Source organism: Rhineura floridana, chromosome 3 (genome assembly GCF_030035675.1).
Source record: "Rhineura floridana isolate rRhiFlo1 chromosome 3, rRhiFlo1.hap2, whole genome shotgun sequence".
NCBI lineage: Eukaryota > Metazoa > Chordata > Lepidosauria > Squamata > Rhineuridae > Rhineura > Rhineura floridana.
Window position 1 is genome coordinate 227221927 of NC_084482.1, and position 17026 is coordinate 227238952.

Below are 17026 nucleotides of genomic sequence, written 5' to 3' on the forward strand. Positions count from 1 at the left end.
TCTGTCTGAATACTGCTTACCATGAAGACCCTATCTGGGATCAACTTGAAGGCAGTCCATTTCCATTTTACATCACCCTAAGCTTGTGAGAATGAATGACCTTGTCACTTCAGATGGACCTAGGAACACCCTATTTTAGGTAAGATTTCTATTTTAATCTCCAGAGAATTTTTTTTAATGGTATGCTCCAAGCAACTGTGGTTGATACAATGTATCATGTTAAATGATGTCACTAGGGCCCACCCCGTGATGTCACTAGGGCCCGCCCCCATTTTCTCAGGTTTTTGGATGGTTCCGACCTGGCAACCCTAACTAAGCAACACTATTGATGCTGCTACCAGGTTGCGAATGGCTGGTGAATTGGGGAGGGAGAGAGAAAGAGAGATTGGAGGGGCAAGTCGGCTGGCTTTTACTTGTGGCTTTTCTGCTGTCGGTAATGAGAGAAGACACTCCTTGCTGCCACTGAGCCACCTCCACAGAAGGAATATAGCATACCTGGGCTGCTGCCTTTTTGGTCTGAAAAAAGAAGGGATCATCCTGTCTCTGCAGACACCAGCAGATTTTATAGTGCCCCTAGTGGGAAGAAGAGTAAACTGCAGCTATTCTCTAGCCCCAAAAGCTATCTGTAGTTGCATTCAATACTAGTATAGCTTACTACAAAGACGTTACTAGGAAAGAAAAACAACAATGTACTATATTGTTTTCACACACATACCTCATTACTAGAGCTGCCACCTAAGTAATAATATTTATTGGAGCAATTTGTTTTGCAGTTAAGTTTGCATATATTAAGAAGGAAACTCTGGGCCTAAGCATGAAATACACAAACGGACCAAAGTTGCAAAGCACGATGGAACACAGGAGGGAGGTGGAAGACAGACACTCTAAGTTTCATTTCTCTTCCTGGGAATTTGGTCTCGGAGGTGCCTGCAAGTCGCAATAATGTTTTGAGAAGATAATAAACTCAGCCTTCCTTGACTGTTTTATTCTTGCAGTACTCTATGTGTCTTTACGCACATGTATCATGTATCTTCTTTGTATAATTAAGGCTTTGTATTTCTCTCTAAATTCCTTCTGGGTACTCCCTCAGACGTTTAGTAATAGAATCTCGTAGTTTTATCGATAAGCAGACTTCTTAGGGCCATATGTATTTTCTTGTGTATATGTTCCCATGTTTATGACTCCCAGAAGTGTCAATTACTCACCTCATCCCTACCCTTATCTCACAATGTATTGCTCAGGGCCCCAGAGATTCAAGGGAGGAACGTCCTGACGTTTGGATATGTAGCAGGGGCCTGTTACTCGTCTCTGATGTCTCTGATGTTGTCACTGATGTTATGTTACATTTTGTTTATTGCTACTTTATTCCTGAAACCTATATATTGGCACGGTAAATAATAAAAGGGGTCTTCATTCTTGCCAGGCTGCTGTGCCTGTGTAGAGATTGAGGCCACTTTTTGATCAAGAAGTTGTGTGTTTGTCTTCACGTGGTACCTGGCCGAAAGCCCAAGAGTCACTCAGGCTCTCCTCAGCTCGCACTTATACCTGGGTATTGAGGTGAGCATTACACTGCCTTGGCAGGTGTTAAAAATAAGCCTCAACATATACTATTAACATTTCATTCAGGATTTGTGTAGATGACTGTATAATTTATAAATAAACACTACCGCTCGTTGGAATGAAAGGTCATCTTTAATATCTATTACAGTAACATAAGAGAATCAAAGTATTCACAAAAATACAGAAGTGTGCCCTTAACTTTCAGCAGTAAAAATTTAAATTTGACATCATCAAATGAAATTTGTCTCTGTTGTTAAATTAACTGAAGTTATATTTGGCTATATACCACTGAAAACAATTGGAGCGCATAGCACAAACCTTTGCTCTGAAAGCTTGTGGCCCAGAGCATTGACTCATGCAGTTATGCATGACTGGTGCATTTGATTGACTTGGCTGGTTCAGATGTTGTTCTGGGCTCTGTTCAGAAAGATGTATTATTGCATGGAATGTGGCTTATGTGGAAGTTTTGTGTCTTATTGCATGCATCCCATGGAGTCATGTGGGACTGGTGGATTACAAACAAGCAAACCTCGACAACTCAGAGGAGCTCTTTCATTGCCCAGGCAATCCCTGCTCTTTTCATTCCTTTTGTAAGCTCCCTTTTCCTTTTTCCAACGCTGGATTTTTAGTTTATTAAAGCTTCAGTACTTTTAATGCTTACAGTCAAAGTAGCCGTATCATCGCTAAGTTTGCCGGGAGCTGACTTACATTTACATAGATGGACACTGACATTGACTAGTCCCGCCCAGCAGTCTTAAAGCAGCAGGACCAAATTTTAATTATTTATTCGCCCGGCCTTCAAGCAGCTTCCCCTGTGGATCCCTGAATAACAGGAGAGATGGTTCTTACCAGGGAGGGATACAGACAATGTGGTTTGGTCCCCCTCTTGGAACTTTCCCACCTGGGCAACAAACTGTATATTCAACCTAAAATCACAGACTTTTACAGTCCAACGTTAAACGCCTTGCCCTCCACTGGCCCCCCGCACATGATGGTTGACAACGAGAAAGATGATTGCCTAGATTGGTCCTTGGGTCCACTCCAGCTAATGAAGCCATTGAACGAGAGGACGGAGAGGGAAGTAGAGTGCTCCTGGGTGGTGGAATTGGAATGGGCAAATTATACAGCGGAAACAGGCGGCCCGCATGGGGGCTTCCTGACTAAGTCCCAGTCTGGGTCTGAGGGGATTATGGAATCAAACGAAAAGACCACTCCCGCTTCGTTACAGCCAAAACTGTATACCTCATTCTGTCCCCAATGTTCACCTTATAAAGAAGCTCACGATAAAGAAGATCCCGCCCCAGATACGGTAGTGAATCTTCTTAATCTTCAGCTCGAGCTACTGAACAGCCTGTTCACATTTTGGACAGAGGATCTATCGCAAATCAAATCTTCTGTTGTCATTACTTCAGTCTTTTTGTTGTTCAGCTGTAGTCCTGCTTTTGTGCTTTCCTCTTTAACTTGCATCAGCATTCGTTTCAAATCATTACTGGTTTCTGCTAGTAGTATGGTATTGTCTGCATATCTTAAATTATTGATATTTCTCCCTCCAATTTTCACACCTCCTTCATCTTGGTGCAATCCTGCTTTCCGTATGATATGTTCTGCGTACAGATTAAACAAACAGGGTGATAAAGTACACCCCGTCTCACACCCTTTCCGATGGGGAACCAATCGGTTTCTCCATATTCTGCCCTTGCAGTAGCCTCTTGTCCAGAGTATAGGTTGTGCATCAGGACAATCAGATGCTGTGGCACCCCCATCTCTTTAAAGCATTCCATAGTTTTTCATGATCTACACAGTCAAAGGCTTTGCTGTAATCTATAAAGCACAGGGTGATTTCCTTCTGAAATTCCTTGTTCTGTTCCATTATCCAACATATGTTTGCGATATGATTTGTGGTTCCTCTTCCCTTTCTAAATCCAGCTTGAATGTCTGGCATTTCTCGCTTCATATAATCTTGAGCATTACTTTACTTGCATGGCATATTAAGGCAAGAGTTCCATAATTACTGCATTCCCTTGGATCCCCTTTCTTTGGAATTGGGATGTATATGTTATACTTCCAGTCTGTGGGCCATTGCTTAGTTTTCCATATTTCTTGACATATTTTTGTCAACATTTGGACAGATTGTCTAAGTAGCTTGTAGCAACTATTGGTATGCCATATATTCCTGATGATTTGTTTCTTCCAAGTATTTTAAGAGCAGCTTTCACCTCACATTCTAAAATTTCTGGTTCTTCATCATACAGTTCTTCCATGAATGAATCTGTCATCCTGGCATTGCTTTTATAGAGTTCTTCAGGGTATTGCTTCCATCTTCCTTTTATTTTATCTCGGTCAGTCAGTGTGTTTCCGTGTAGATTATTCAACATCTCTACTCTTGCTTTAAATTTCATTTTCATTTCTCTAATCTTTTGGAACAGGGCTCTTGTTCTACCCTTTTTGTTGTCCTCTTCTATTTCTATACAGCAAGTATTGTAATACTTCTCTTTGTCCCTACGTACTAGTCGCTGTATTGTTGCATTTAGGGTTCTGACTGTGTTTCTATCTCCTTTTGCTTTTGCTTTCCTTCTCTCTTTAACCATTTGAAGAGTTTCTTCAGTCATCCATTGGGGTCTTTCTCTCTTTTTAACTAGAGGTATTCTCTTTTTGCATTCTTCTCTGATAACATCTCTGACTTCATTCCATAGTTCATCTGGTTCTCTGTCAACTAAGTTTAAAGCCTCAAATCTGTTCCTTATTTGATCTTTATATGCTTCTGGGATGTTATTTAAATTGTATTTTGGCATTGTGATTGATTTGTTGGCCTTCTTTATCTTTACTCTGATTTTCGATATTACCAGTTCATTATCTGTACTGCAGTCTACTCCTGGTCTTGTTTTCACAGGAAGTATGGAACTTCTCCATCTTCTGCTACCAATGATATAATCAATTTGATTCCTATATTGACCATCTGGTGATGTCCACGTGTACAGTTGTCTTTTTGGTTGCTCAAAAAATGTGTTTGTAAGAAACAAATTATTGGCTTCACAGAATTCAATCAGTCTTTCTCCTGCTTCGTTTCTGTCTCCTAGGCTCCATTTTCCTCAATTCCTAGTTTTTCTCTGTTCCCTACTTTTGCAATCCAATCCCCCGTGATTATCAGCACATCTTCTTTTGGTGTGTGAGCAATTTCTTCCTGTACTTCCGCATAAAATTTCTCCAATTCTTCTTCTGCATTTGGCATTGGAGTGTAGACTTGGATGATGGTTATGTTAATAGGTCTCCCATTTAATCTCATTGATGTCACTCGCTCAGACCTTGTGTTGTAGCTCCTAATCGCTGGCCGGTCTCTGGGGTTAGGTCCAATAATTTGTTGTTCTTTGAATCACCAAGAACATTGAAAAGCAGCGAAAGGGGTTTTCCTTGAGGGTCTAACATTCCTTCTGGTTTCCAGTCATGTGGAGTAGGGGGTAGCCTGGGAGATGGAAGGTTGCAAGATTGAGAAGATTTGGACTCTGAAATGTTGTAATCCTTTGAAGCTGAAAGAGTAAAGTCTATGTTGTTTGGTTTGGGTAAGGGTTAATGACCCGATAATCCGAATGGAAGAGGGTATATAACCTGCAACGTTTACTAAGAACTTGCGTTTTGCTCTGAAGTTATAGATATGCCCGAGGTTAATTAATTTGGCCTTAGTCTAATAAAACCTCCCCCATCAAAAGAAATTATAGTCAGTTTGCATTAGAATGTGCTGTTGAGGCAGTAGACAAGAACACCATGAGCTTGTCCATGGCCTCACACTTTGGGGTACCACATTCAACCATATAGCACTAAGTTCACGAAGTCGAGAATGAGGAGCGGTTTAAGAAACCCACTGATAAATTGGCCAAAAGGTCAGGCCACTGCCCTGCTAATGAGGCATATTTCTGCACCTCTGATAAGTTATAACCCCTGGTTGGAACTAAGTTTCAAACGGGGGGACTGAGAGCAGAAAATATAACTTTTCAGAGCTCAGGATCTAAAAGCTCCTGTTTTATCTCTTCCTATATTAATTATATTTACAACGTAAAAGTGAAAGCAGCTTTGAAATGCAGCAAAGAGATGGGAAAAGGAGAAGTCACAATGAGAGAATTTTACAGAGGAAGACTGTCTTTAAGATTGAGTTTTGAGAAGAAATATCAGGTCACGGGGATGTTAGGTACTTTCCGTAGCTGGCACATGGGTAGGCAGGGTCAAAATGTGGTAAAGAACCACCCAGAAGGTGTATGATTTTAGTTTGTATGGAATTTAATATATGTATTTGGATGTGACAAATGTCTGATGTGTAATCCCCTTTTAAAACTCTGCTTGGCATATTTTGGGTAGAGTTGGTATTTGGTGACCTCTCTCCCCATGCATTGGTCTTTGCTATCTCTCTCTCTCAATAAACTCTGTTCTTCGGAACACAATGAATTGACTGGAAAAATTTCCTTCCACAATCCTTTGATGCACAGAAAGAGTTGAACTCTGCTTAAACCTTTTACCACATTCAAACCATTTATGCATGTCTTCCCTTCAACGGATCCTTTGATGTGCCTGAAGGTAGCCATTCTGACAAAAAGTCTCTCAACACTACAAACATGTATAAGGTTTGTTCCCTGTGTGAGTTCTTTGATGCAAAGTAAGGTGGCCACTCTGACTGAAGCTCTTTCCACACTCCAAGCATTTATAAGGTTTGTCCCCTGTGTGAGTTCTTTGATGCGAAGTAAGGTTGCTACTCCACCTGAAGCTTTTCCCACACTCCAAGCATGTATAAGGTTTGTCCCCTGTGTGACTTCTTTGATGAGAAGTAAGGCTGCTACTAAGACTGAAGCTCTTTCCACACTCCAAGCATTTATAAGGTTTGTCTCCTGTGTGAGTTCTTTGATGCGAACTAAGGCTGCTACTCTGACTGAAGCTCTTTCCACACTCCAAGCATTTATAAGGTTTCTCCCCTGTGTGACTTCTTTGATGCGAAGTAAGGCTGCTACTAAGACTGAAGCTCTTTCCACACTCCAAACATTTATAAGGTTTGTCTCCTGTGTGAGTTCTTTCGTGCGAAGTAAGGCTGCTACTCTGACTGAAGGTCTTTCCACACTCCAAGCATTTATAAGGTTTATCTCCTGTGTGACATCTTTGATGCCAAGTAAGGTTGCTACTCTGACTGAAGGTCTTTCCACACTCCAAGCATTTATAAGGTTTGTCCCCTGTGTGACTTCTTTGATGCGAAGTAAGGGTGCTTTTTACACTGAAGCTCTTTCCACATTCCAAGCATTTATAAGGTTTGTACCCTGTGTGAGTTCTTTGATGCACCGTAAGGACACTACTCCACCTGAAGCTTTTCCCACACTGCAAGCATTTATAAGGTTTGTCCCCTGTGTGAAATCTTTGATGCGAAGTAAGGGTGCTACTCCGACTGAAGGTTTTTCCACACTCCAAGCATGTATAAGGTTTGTCCCCTGTGTGAGTTCTTTGATGCGAAATAAGGCTGTTACTCTGACTAAAGGTCTTTCCACACTCCAAGCATTTATAAGGGTTGTCGCCTGTGTGACTTCTTTGATGCAAAGTAAGGTTGCTACTCCGACTGAAGCTCTTTCCACACTGGAAGCATTTATAAGGTTTGTCCCCTGTGTGACATCTTTGATGCAAAGTAAGGTTGCTACTCTGACTGAAGCTCTTTCCACACTGGAAGCATTTATAAGGTTTGTCTCCTGTGTGACTTCTTTGATGCACTGTAAGGGCGCTACTCCATCTGAAGCTTTTTCCACACTCCAAGCATATATGAGGTTTGTCTCCTGTGTGAGTCTCTCTCTCCTCTTGTCTCTTTGCTGCATCTTGACTCCTCAGTTTCTGCCCCCGCATCTGCTCCTCAGCTTTTTCCAGTGATACTTCAGAGGGTTCTCCCTCAGCCTTGACCCCCCAGATGTATCCTGATGGAATGAAAAGGAAAGGTAATAAAATGCTGTGGAGAAATCCTGTGAATATATTGAAATTTGTACTTTGAAACATATTTCTGGGAGTTCTGTTGATATCAGAGTTTAACTGTCAAAGCTTGAGGCCTTGTACAGTTATTTTAGCAGTAGGTGCTTGAAAACAGATTGTGAAAAGAGATGCAGAGAGAGACAATTTCAACAAAACTCTGCTCTCTTGTTCCTCCATTTAAGGTGGACAACCCAGTACTTATGCACAGCTGGAATTTACAAACCTAGGATGGATCCTGTCTGACAGGAACATGGTGCTTTCCACTGCCCGTAAGGCAGCTCGCATCCCCTCCCTCCCTCCCTCCCTCCCAAAAAGGTTAGCCCCCTGTTATCTGCAACAGAAGACAGTGCTGGAAGATGAGACCCCCCCAGGTCAGATGGCATTCTGTGTGCTACTGGGGAAGAACAAAGGACAAGTACGAGTAGCGCTGTGACTAATGACGCAGCTGGGTCAAAGCCAAAAGGAAGCACAGAGACTGATACGCACAGATGCGAAAGGAGAGTCTGGAGTTGTACGACGCACACAACAGGAACATGGAATGTGAGAAGCATGGACCAGGGAAAGTTAGAAATTGTCAAGCAAGAAATGGAATGTATCAACATTACAATACTTCATATGAGTGAATTAAAATTGACCAGAATGGGACATTTTCAATCCGGCAACCAGAAAATATTTTATGCAGGGAATGAGAAATTAAGAAGAAACTGGGTTGTTTTAATAATGAGAAGTGATGTAGCAAAAGCAATTAGGAGCTACAACACAAGGTCTGAGCGAGTGGCATCTATGAGATTAAATGGAAGACCTATTAACATAACCATCATCCAAGTCTACACTCCAATGCCAAATGCAGAAGAAGAATTGGAGAAATTTTACATAGAAGTACAGGAAGAAATTGATCACACACCAAAACAAGATGTGCTGATAATCATGGGGGACTGGAATGCAAAAGTAGGAAACAGAGAAGAACTAGGAATTGTGGGGAAATGGGGCTTAGGAGACAGAAATGAAGCAGGAGAAAGATTGATTGAATTCTGTGAAGCCAATGATTTGTTTCTTGCAAACACATTTTTTGAGCAACCGAAAAGATGACTGTACATGTGGACATCACCAAATGGTGAATATAGGAATCAAATTGATTATATAATTGGTAGCAGAAGATGGAGAAAGTCCATAATTTCTGCGAAAACAAGACCAGGAGCAGACTGCAGTACAGATCATGAACTGGTAATATCGAAAATCAGAGTAAAGATAAAGAAGAACAAAGCAATCATAATGCCAAAATACAATTTAAATAACATCCCAGAAGAATATAAAGATCAAATAAGGAACAGATTTGAGGCTTTAAACTTAGTTGACAGAGAACCAGAAGAGCTGTGGAGTGAAGTCAGAGATATTATCAGGGAAGAATGCAAAAAGAGAATACCTCTAGTTAAAAAGAGAAAAAGATCTCATGACAAAACTCTTCAAATGGTTAAAGAGAGAAGGAAAGCAAAAGCAAAAGGAGATAGAAACACAGTCACAACCCTAAATGCAACAATACAGCAACTAGTACGTAGGGACAAAGAGAAGTATTACAATAGTTACTGTATAGAAATAGAAAAGGACAACAAAAAGGGAAGAACAAGAGCCCTATTCCAAAAGATTAGAGAAATGAAAGGGAAATTTAAACCAAGAGTAGGGATGTTGAATAATCAACAGGGGAACACACTGACTGACTGAGATGCAATAAAAGGAAGATGGAAGCAATACCCTGAAGAACTCTATAAAAGAGATGCCAGGATGACAGATTCATTCATGGAGGAACTGTAAGATGAAGAACCAGAAATTTTAGAATGTGAGGTGAAAGCTGCTCTTAAAATTCTTGGAAGAAACAAACCACCAGGAATTGATGGCATACCAATAGAGTTGCTACAAGCTACTGAGACTGAATCTGTCCAAATTTTGACAAAGATTAGTCAAGAAATATGGAAAACTAAACAATGGCCCACAGACTGGAAGCGTTCCATATACATCCCAATTCCAAAGAAAGGGGATCCGAGGGAATGCAGTAATTATCGAACTCTTGCCTTAATATGCCATGCAAGTAAAGTAATGGCTCTTACCAAACATGGAGAGAGAAGTGCCAGATGTCCAAGCTGGGTTTAGAAAGGGAAGAGTTAGATTATGAAAGAGGTAGATTATGTAAAACTATGGAGTGCTTTAGAAGAAATGGAGGTGCCACAGCATCTGACTGTCCAACGCGCAACCTATACTCTGGACAAGAGGCTACTGTAAGGACAGAATATGGAGAAACTGATTGGTTCCCAAATGGAAAGGGTGTGAGACCGGGGTGTATTTTATCACCCTATTTGTTTAATTTATATACAGAGGTCCCTGTTTCAATTAAGAGATGAGCTACATATCCCGGCTCTACCACTGGAGCATTCATGCTGGGTCTACCCCATTCATCTGGAATGATTTTAGCCACATTTATTGAGGGGAGAGTGGAAGTTTGTGCATGTTCTTCCTTAAGTGCATTAAGAGGACTTTGCTCAGTAACAGGAGCCCTTCTGGTTTCCACTGTTTCTGGAGTTTCAACTTCTTTAGGCAAAGAAACCTTTTCCATTTGTGTCAAAGAAGGTTTTACCCTGTGATCCATGACACCCGGTTTTAGGAGAGAATTCCCTCCCCCTGTATCTACAGTGTTTGCACTAAAGACCCCTGGTTTTTGCAGGCTGGGTTTGTCTGGAGAATCCAAGCCTGGTTTTCTGACCACTCTTCCGTTCCCAAGTGGCGGCCTCCACATTCATTCTGCCCCACACAGCTGGCGCTAACATTGACACAGTTGTGACTGGAACAGCAGGAACTGGGCAGCCCTAGGTTCGATCGTGTGTATCTTGTACGGCCTGCCTCTGCTCTTCTGAGCTGAGCTGGACAGTGGCAGTAGAAACAGAGGGGGAGAGAAAGAAGAGGAGGTGGAGGGGCCATGGGAGCCTGTGCTCTCCTGTTTAAAGCATTCAGCAAAACTTCAGTGGGTTGCTTGTGGAACTGAGCCATATTTTCTCCCAAATTACTAAACATGTACCAAAGCCGATTACAGAGGGGATCCCCAAAACCCATCAGTTCATTCCCCTGTCGGGTCTGACCAGGGCCATTACTTTGGTGGGAGGGAGAGAAGTTGCCATGATTGCTGCTGGAGTTATTGAACCCAGGTCTCCTATCTCCCCCGGTTGGAACCAGGGGCCAAGAGAGGGCGGTAAGTTCCTTTCCCCTGGGGTCCCCGATTTGAATTGGGTACAACTGATGAATGAGGCCCTTGATTGGTCTATGTGACAGTGTGAATTGGCTCAAGCTGAACCTTCTGTGCAGTGTGAAATAGCCACACTCAACTCCCACCGAGTAACACCTTCAAGATCCATCCTCCCTATTGTTAACTTCATTTGAGCATTTAACTCCATGATGCCACATCCAGAAAGTCTCTCTCATTATACTCATACCGGCCATCTCCACTAAGTCTGACATGGCCTGATAAATGTGCAAGGAATTTCTTCCGATTCACATAAACCTCTGGGCTTTCCCCTACACCTTGACTCTCCATCACATATGCCTTTTGCACACTCATCTCTAGCAACAGAGCCTTAATCACAATTCTCATCCAATCATACACATTCCCTGCATTCCCCATTCTGAAAGATGCTTCAATTGAAGGTGCATCTTGCTCAGTGGCACAATGTCTTGCCACCTGCAGTAGATCTTCAGCATCTGCAGTAGGGTACATTTTATCTGCCATAGTTAACCAAGTCGAAACTGTCCCTATTCAAAGAACCCAAACTATCAGCCACTGCCTTTCCCTGGGGAGGGGACCAACGTACAACCTCTTGGACAAGTTTATGATGAGCTGGCCCCATCCCAGTGGTTTCCACCACATTTTTCATTATAATGGGGGCAAGTGCCTGTGACTCCTTCCATTCAGGATTTAAAGGAGCAGATGATACAGCCTCTTCCGGGGGGGGGGGGAAGAGAGAGGAAAGCCCCATTTTTCATCCCCATCACTTGAAACATGCATGACTGTGGCCACCAGCCCTTGTAGACCTGCAACTGTTTTTCCAGTTCTTGAATTTGAGCTCTGCACTCATCATGGCTAACATTCAACCGTTGCTCTTGTGCTCTAACCACCAGGTGTCCAGCAGTTAATTTTGCCCTGGTACATTCATCCTCTTCCTTTTGCAAGTCCTTACAAGCCATCTCAGTCTGGGCTGATGCCTCATCTTGCTCCCTCTCCATTTGTCTTAAAGAAGAAGCCCACTTGATTTTTCCTGCTACCACATTCATTCGTTCACAGCCAAAATGGTCACAATCATTTCTCCATCCTTCATTCAAATCTACCTGTTCATTATCAAAAGTTTCAATCAAATTGCTTCGTTCTTTGGCAAAAACCTCTCTTTCCTTATCAAAGGCCTCCTCTGCCTGCTTCAACTTACTCCTTGACTCCTGACATTTCTTGCGTTCTTCCTCTAACAAATCTGACAAATCCTGACATGCATTATAAAGTCCCCGAGCGGCTGCAGCACTTTTCTTTGATTTGGAAGGCTTGTACTCGTTACAATATCCTTCATATGCATCATTCATGGTTTTCATAGGGTCATCTGTCTTAAAACAATCATCATCCCACACATACCTTCCTTTCTTAATCAACCATTTCTCTATTTTCATTAGGCCCTCTATTGCACTCATAAAGCATTTGGTTCCCTCCATGGCTGCCTCTTTTGCCATAGATTAGAAGTCTCTAACACCAAAAGCCAAATGCAAGGAGTACAACAGTACACACACAAACATCCAAACCTCATCTCAGAATAAGTTCAGGGATGAGCCACCTTCAAACATCACATTCCCAGATCAAGTCACTCATGAGGAAAGCTGTTGCCACCAGCTTCTCCTGCCAGATTGACCCTTAAAAGGAAAAACAAGGGGGGGTATCTAAAGGGACAGGAACCAGTTAGCAGTCTCTGCCAGCCAGAGCACTGAAACTTCCCAGTGCAAATCCCATCTCCACCTTTCCAAAGTGCCTAGCACCACCGGCGCAAGCTACCTGCAAGGCTTCATTCCCCAGGATTTTGTGGAAGGGGAGGGAGACACAAGTGTTATCAAAGGCTTTCAAAATGGATGGGACTCAGTTTAGGGAACCCCCTTAGTGGCTTCTGGCCACCAGTGGGTGAACCTTCTCTATCCAGTATTGACTTTGGCCAAACACTGTGCCACAATTGCCACCATGTTTGCCAAAGCTTTGTTGCCAGGGACAGAAGGGAAGGGAGATAACAATATGCCAAGGAATTTCTGTACCTTAAAATGGCTTTCGATACCATCAACCATGGTATCCTTCTGGGGAGACTGGCTGAGTTGGGAGTGGGAGGGACTGCATGGAGGTGGTTCCACTCCTACTTGGTGGGTCAGCTCCAGAAGGTGGTGCTTGGGGAACATTGCTCGGCACCCTGGACTCTCCAGTATGGGGTTCCACAGGGGTCAGTTCTGTCCCCCATGCTGTTCATCTACATGAAACCATTGGGTGCAGTCATCCAGAGCTTTGGAGTGCGTTGCCATCAGTATGCTGATGACACGCAGCTCTATTTCTCCTTTTCATCTTCTTCAGGTGAGGCTGTTAATGTGCTGAACCGGTGCCTGGCTGCGACAATGGACTGGATGAGGGCTAATAAACTGAGGCTCAATCCAGACAAGACTGAGATGCTGCTAGTGGGCGGTTCTTCTGACCAGATGGTGGGTGTCCAACTTGTCCTGGATGGTGTTGCACTCCCCCTGAAGGAGCAGGTTCATAGCTTGGGAGTTCTCCTAGAACCATCTCTGTCACTTGAGGCTCAGGCAGCCTCGGTGGCACAGAGTGCCTTCTACCAATGTCGGTTGGTGGCCCAGCTACGCCCCTATCTGGACAGAGATAACCTGGCTTCAGTTGTCCATGATCAGGTAACCTCTAAGTTAGATTACTGCAATGCGCTCTACGTGGGGCTGCCTTTGAAGACAATTGGGAAACTGCAGCTTGTGCAAAATGCAGTAGCCAGATTGGTAACAGGAACCAGGCGGTTCGAACATGTAAAACCGATTCTGGCCTGCTTGCATTGGCTGCCTGTATGTTTCTGAGCTCAATTCAAGGTGCTGGTTTTAACCTATAAAGCCTTCCACGGCTTGGGACCAGAATACCTGATGGAAGGCCTCTCCCGATACAAACCCACCAGTACATTGCACTCAACATCCAAGGCCCTCCTCCGGGTTCCTACTGTGAGGGAAGCTTGGAGTCTGGCAACAAGGGAGAGGGCCTTCTCAGTGGTGGCCCTCAAATTATGGAATGATCTCCCTGATGAGGTGTGCCTGGTGCCAACACTGTTATCTTTTCGGTGCCAGGTTAAGACTTTCCTCTTCTCCCAGGCATTTTAGCATGTGTTTTTAAATTGTTTTTAAATTGCCATTTTAAAATGTGTTTTTAAATTTGTATAATTGTTTTTAATATTTTAATGGTACAAATGGAAGCACAATTGTATTTGGAATGTTATATGCTGGTGCTACTAACTGTGCTTTGTTTTGCATCTGCAGCAAGAAAAATCCAAAAAAGGAAGATCCCACATGTATCAGAATTAAGCACAAAATTAGGGAAAGGAATCTCACAGTCAAATGCATTACACAAAAAAGATTTGGACACAAAAGCAGCAAAGGATCCTGTAAGCAAACCCAAGTCTAAGAAATGGGAAGATGTGGGTAAGCCAATAAAGACCAATGGTTACAGACACTGGATGACCCATGGTAAGAAACAGGGGAAGTGCATTCAGACAGTGGACAGACAAAGACATGAGGGTAAGACTTACAGACACACTGACAAAGATGCTTGCTATACTAGATATTTTCTTTGGGCCTCACTGAAGGTACAAGGTCTTGTAACCAAGGAGTGGAAGGACAAATCACCTGACATGCTTTCTCCCTCCAGTGTTAGCTATGTGCTTGCATCCCAAATTCGGGACTTCATTGCCCAAGATGTAATACGGTATCCTTCAAGGATGGCCACTGCCGTCTGTTATTAAATAATGTCTATGGCTACCAACATACAGTAAAGAGTTGCTGTTGCACCCCCCTTCTCTATTTTTCGTCAGGTAAAATTAGGCACAGCTTAAATGGTGCAATAAGCAAGCTTTCTTTTTTCCCCAGTTTGGTAATACGAAGAAGGGGTTTCAATTGTCCGTTTAGTTTTCTTCTAAGTTTGTATGAAGAAATTTGCTCTGTTTGTCTAAAGCAAGTTATTAAAGGAGAGAGAATGTGAGGATGGGAGAAGTGCAGAGGCAGTCATGGGAGTGTTTTAAGCTTCCCTATAGCAGGGGTCTTCTGTATCTTTAAAAGTTGTGCAGGGGGAAGGGAGAATCCCACCTTGTGGTTTTTCCCATTACAGTATTGCAAGAACACCTGCACTTGGCTGACTTCCTCTTCTCCTAAAGATACAGGATCAGTCTCAGGCCATGGACCAGGCAACACTATTGCCAGGCTACCCTAAAGAAGGAGGACAGGGCCACGTGTCTGCTTCTCTAAATTTGTTGGAATGTATGAGGTTCAACTCCAGCTTGGTGGGTTGAGGCTGCATGGGGTTAATAAGGGTAGCTAGAGAGAGCTAGACCTCTTGCTGGTTGAGCCTATAGCTGTCCGTTTGATCCTGCCATCTCTTCTCTTCCTGCTAGACTGATAAGGAACAGGATGTTTGATCCCAATTCCTTCCCGCCGTTCTCTGTTGTTTCTCTTTCTCTGGAGAGGGGAGCAGACATCTTCTCTTTGTCTCTCCTCTCAACCAGGATGAGGGCGAGTACTGGGACCAGTGATCGTAGCTCTAGCATAGCCAGTTAGCCAGATTATAGAACTCTTCCCTATCAAGCATGTACTTCCAGAATAAAGTAGTTTCTTATTTTAAAGCTTAAAGCCTCTGTCTGACTAATTTGCAGGGAAGGTAGAATCTTAGCAAAGATTCAAACACACACAGACTAAGCTTGCTCAATACTCTCCGTTCCGCAGCGCTACACAACTTTGCTACACCTCTCAATAGAGAGAAATTCCATCAAAATTAAATGGTGACCTAAATTCTAACAGATTTGGAAACTGGGGAGGGCTGGCAGAATGGCAGTATTGAAAGAAGAGCCTCTCTATTCAACTATCACAGCTGAACCAAGGGACAAATGAGGACACAAGAAGAAGCAGCCCATTTAGCACACTGTTGCCTACTTGAAAGCCAGTGTGGTGTAGTGGTTAAGGTGCTTGACTATGGCCCGGGAGACCAGGGTTCGAATCCCCACACAGCCACGAAGCTGACTGGGTGACCTTGGGCCAGTCACTGCCTCTCAGCCTCAGAGGAAAGCCGTGGTAAACCCCCCTCTGAATACCGCTCACCATGAAAACCCTATTCACAGGGTCGCCGTATTACCTACCTTTGTCTCCAGGCTCCCCCCTTGCAACCCCGCTCGCCAACATCGCTGCGCACAAAGAAGGCTCCGCGCTTCCAGCCTGCATTTCTCGCAAACAGGCGGGACAGGAAAGGGAAGTCCCGCCTTTGCGCTCTTGCGTTCCGCTCCTTTGTCCTTTGTTAACCCGTTAAGAGCAAAGTGGCTGAAGCGGCGAGACAGGCTTCTTAACGGGCGGCGCTGGGGGAGCAATCAGACTCCATGCGGTGAACCTTCCCCTTTAACCGCTCTGCCGGTGGGCAGAACGGTTTGCAGGGTGGGGGTTCTTAGGGTTGGTGTCACCCGGTGCAGTAACTCATGGTGTCACCCCCACGGACCTCCTCCCGTACCAGACCATACAGAAACCTTAGTAATGTTTTTTGTACTAATGTTACTCATAAATTGTAATATCCGTATATCACTGAATGTAATGGCACACACACACACACAGCCAGCTGTGGGATCGTCACAAAAACAACCTAGAACATTTTTTCCCTTTCACAAGGACATGCAAAAGATTGAACCCAGGACCTTCTGCATGCAAAGCACATGCTCAGGCCACCACTGAGATATAGGGTAGAAAAGCACTCACTGTTCTGCTGGCCTGGGGATAATTCTGAGGGCCAGTGGGAACCACAGATGTGATGGGAGGCAGGGAGAAGTGAGTGGGCAAAGGGTGCAGGTGCAATGCCGAGGTGCCGTCTCAGCAAAACTGACACCAGTCCTAGGGGGTAAGCCCCATTCAACAGGGTGGGATTTACTTCTGAGTAAACATGCACAGGATTGCAAGGTGGAGGGAGCAGCAAATCCCCCCTCCCTCAACCCCAGCTTAGCCCTTCCCTACTTTAAAGTTGACAATGAGGACACTGAACTTGTCAAGGATTATCAATACTTTGGCACAGTCATTAACCAAAATGGAGACAATAGTCAAGAAATTAGGCTAGGACTGGGGAGAGCAGCTATTGGAGAACTCACATGCAAATATGTATCACTGAACACTAAAGTCAGGATCATTCAGACCATGGTAT

At 43.6% G+C, this 17026-nt stretch overlaps 1 protein-coding gene across 1 annotated transcript; it reads right to left on the reverse strand.

Moving 5' to 3' along the window:
* Positions 1–814: 814 nt before the first annotated feature.
* Positions 815–16068, reverse strand: LOC133381851 (zinc finger protein 501-like). Its single transcript, XM_061621391.1, has 2 exons — positions 15987–16068; positions 815–7490 (listed from the first exon to the last, which is right to left on the reverse strand). Exons 1-2 carry the CDS (start codon positions 16066–16068, stop codon positions 6154–6156), a joined length of 1419 nt encoding a protein of 472 aa, XP_061477375.1. The 3' UTR covers positions 815–6153.
* Positions 16069–17026: the final 958 nt, after the last annotated feature.

What these genes read in the sequence shown, in the direction of transcription:
- LOC133381851 (XM_061621391.1), bottom strand. Translation starts at nt 16,068, where the DNA reads ATGCAGGCTGGAAGCGCGGAGCCTTCTTTGTGCGCAGCGATGTTGGCG. An exon ending in GGGGGAGCCTGGAGACAAAG is followed by an intron (nt 7,491 to 15,986) that starts GTAGGTAATACG and finishes TCATTCCATCAG; the next exon opens with GATACATCTGGGGGGTCAAG.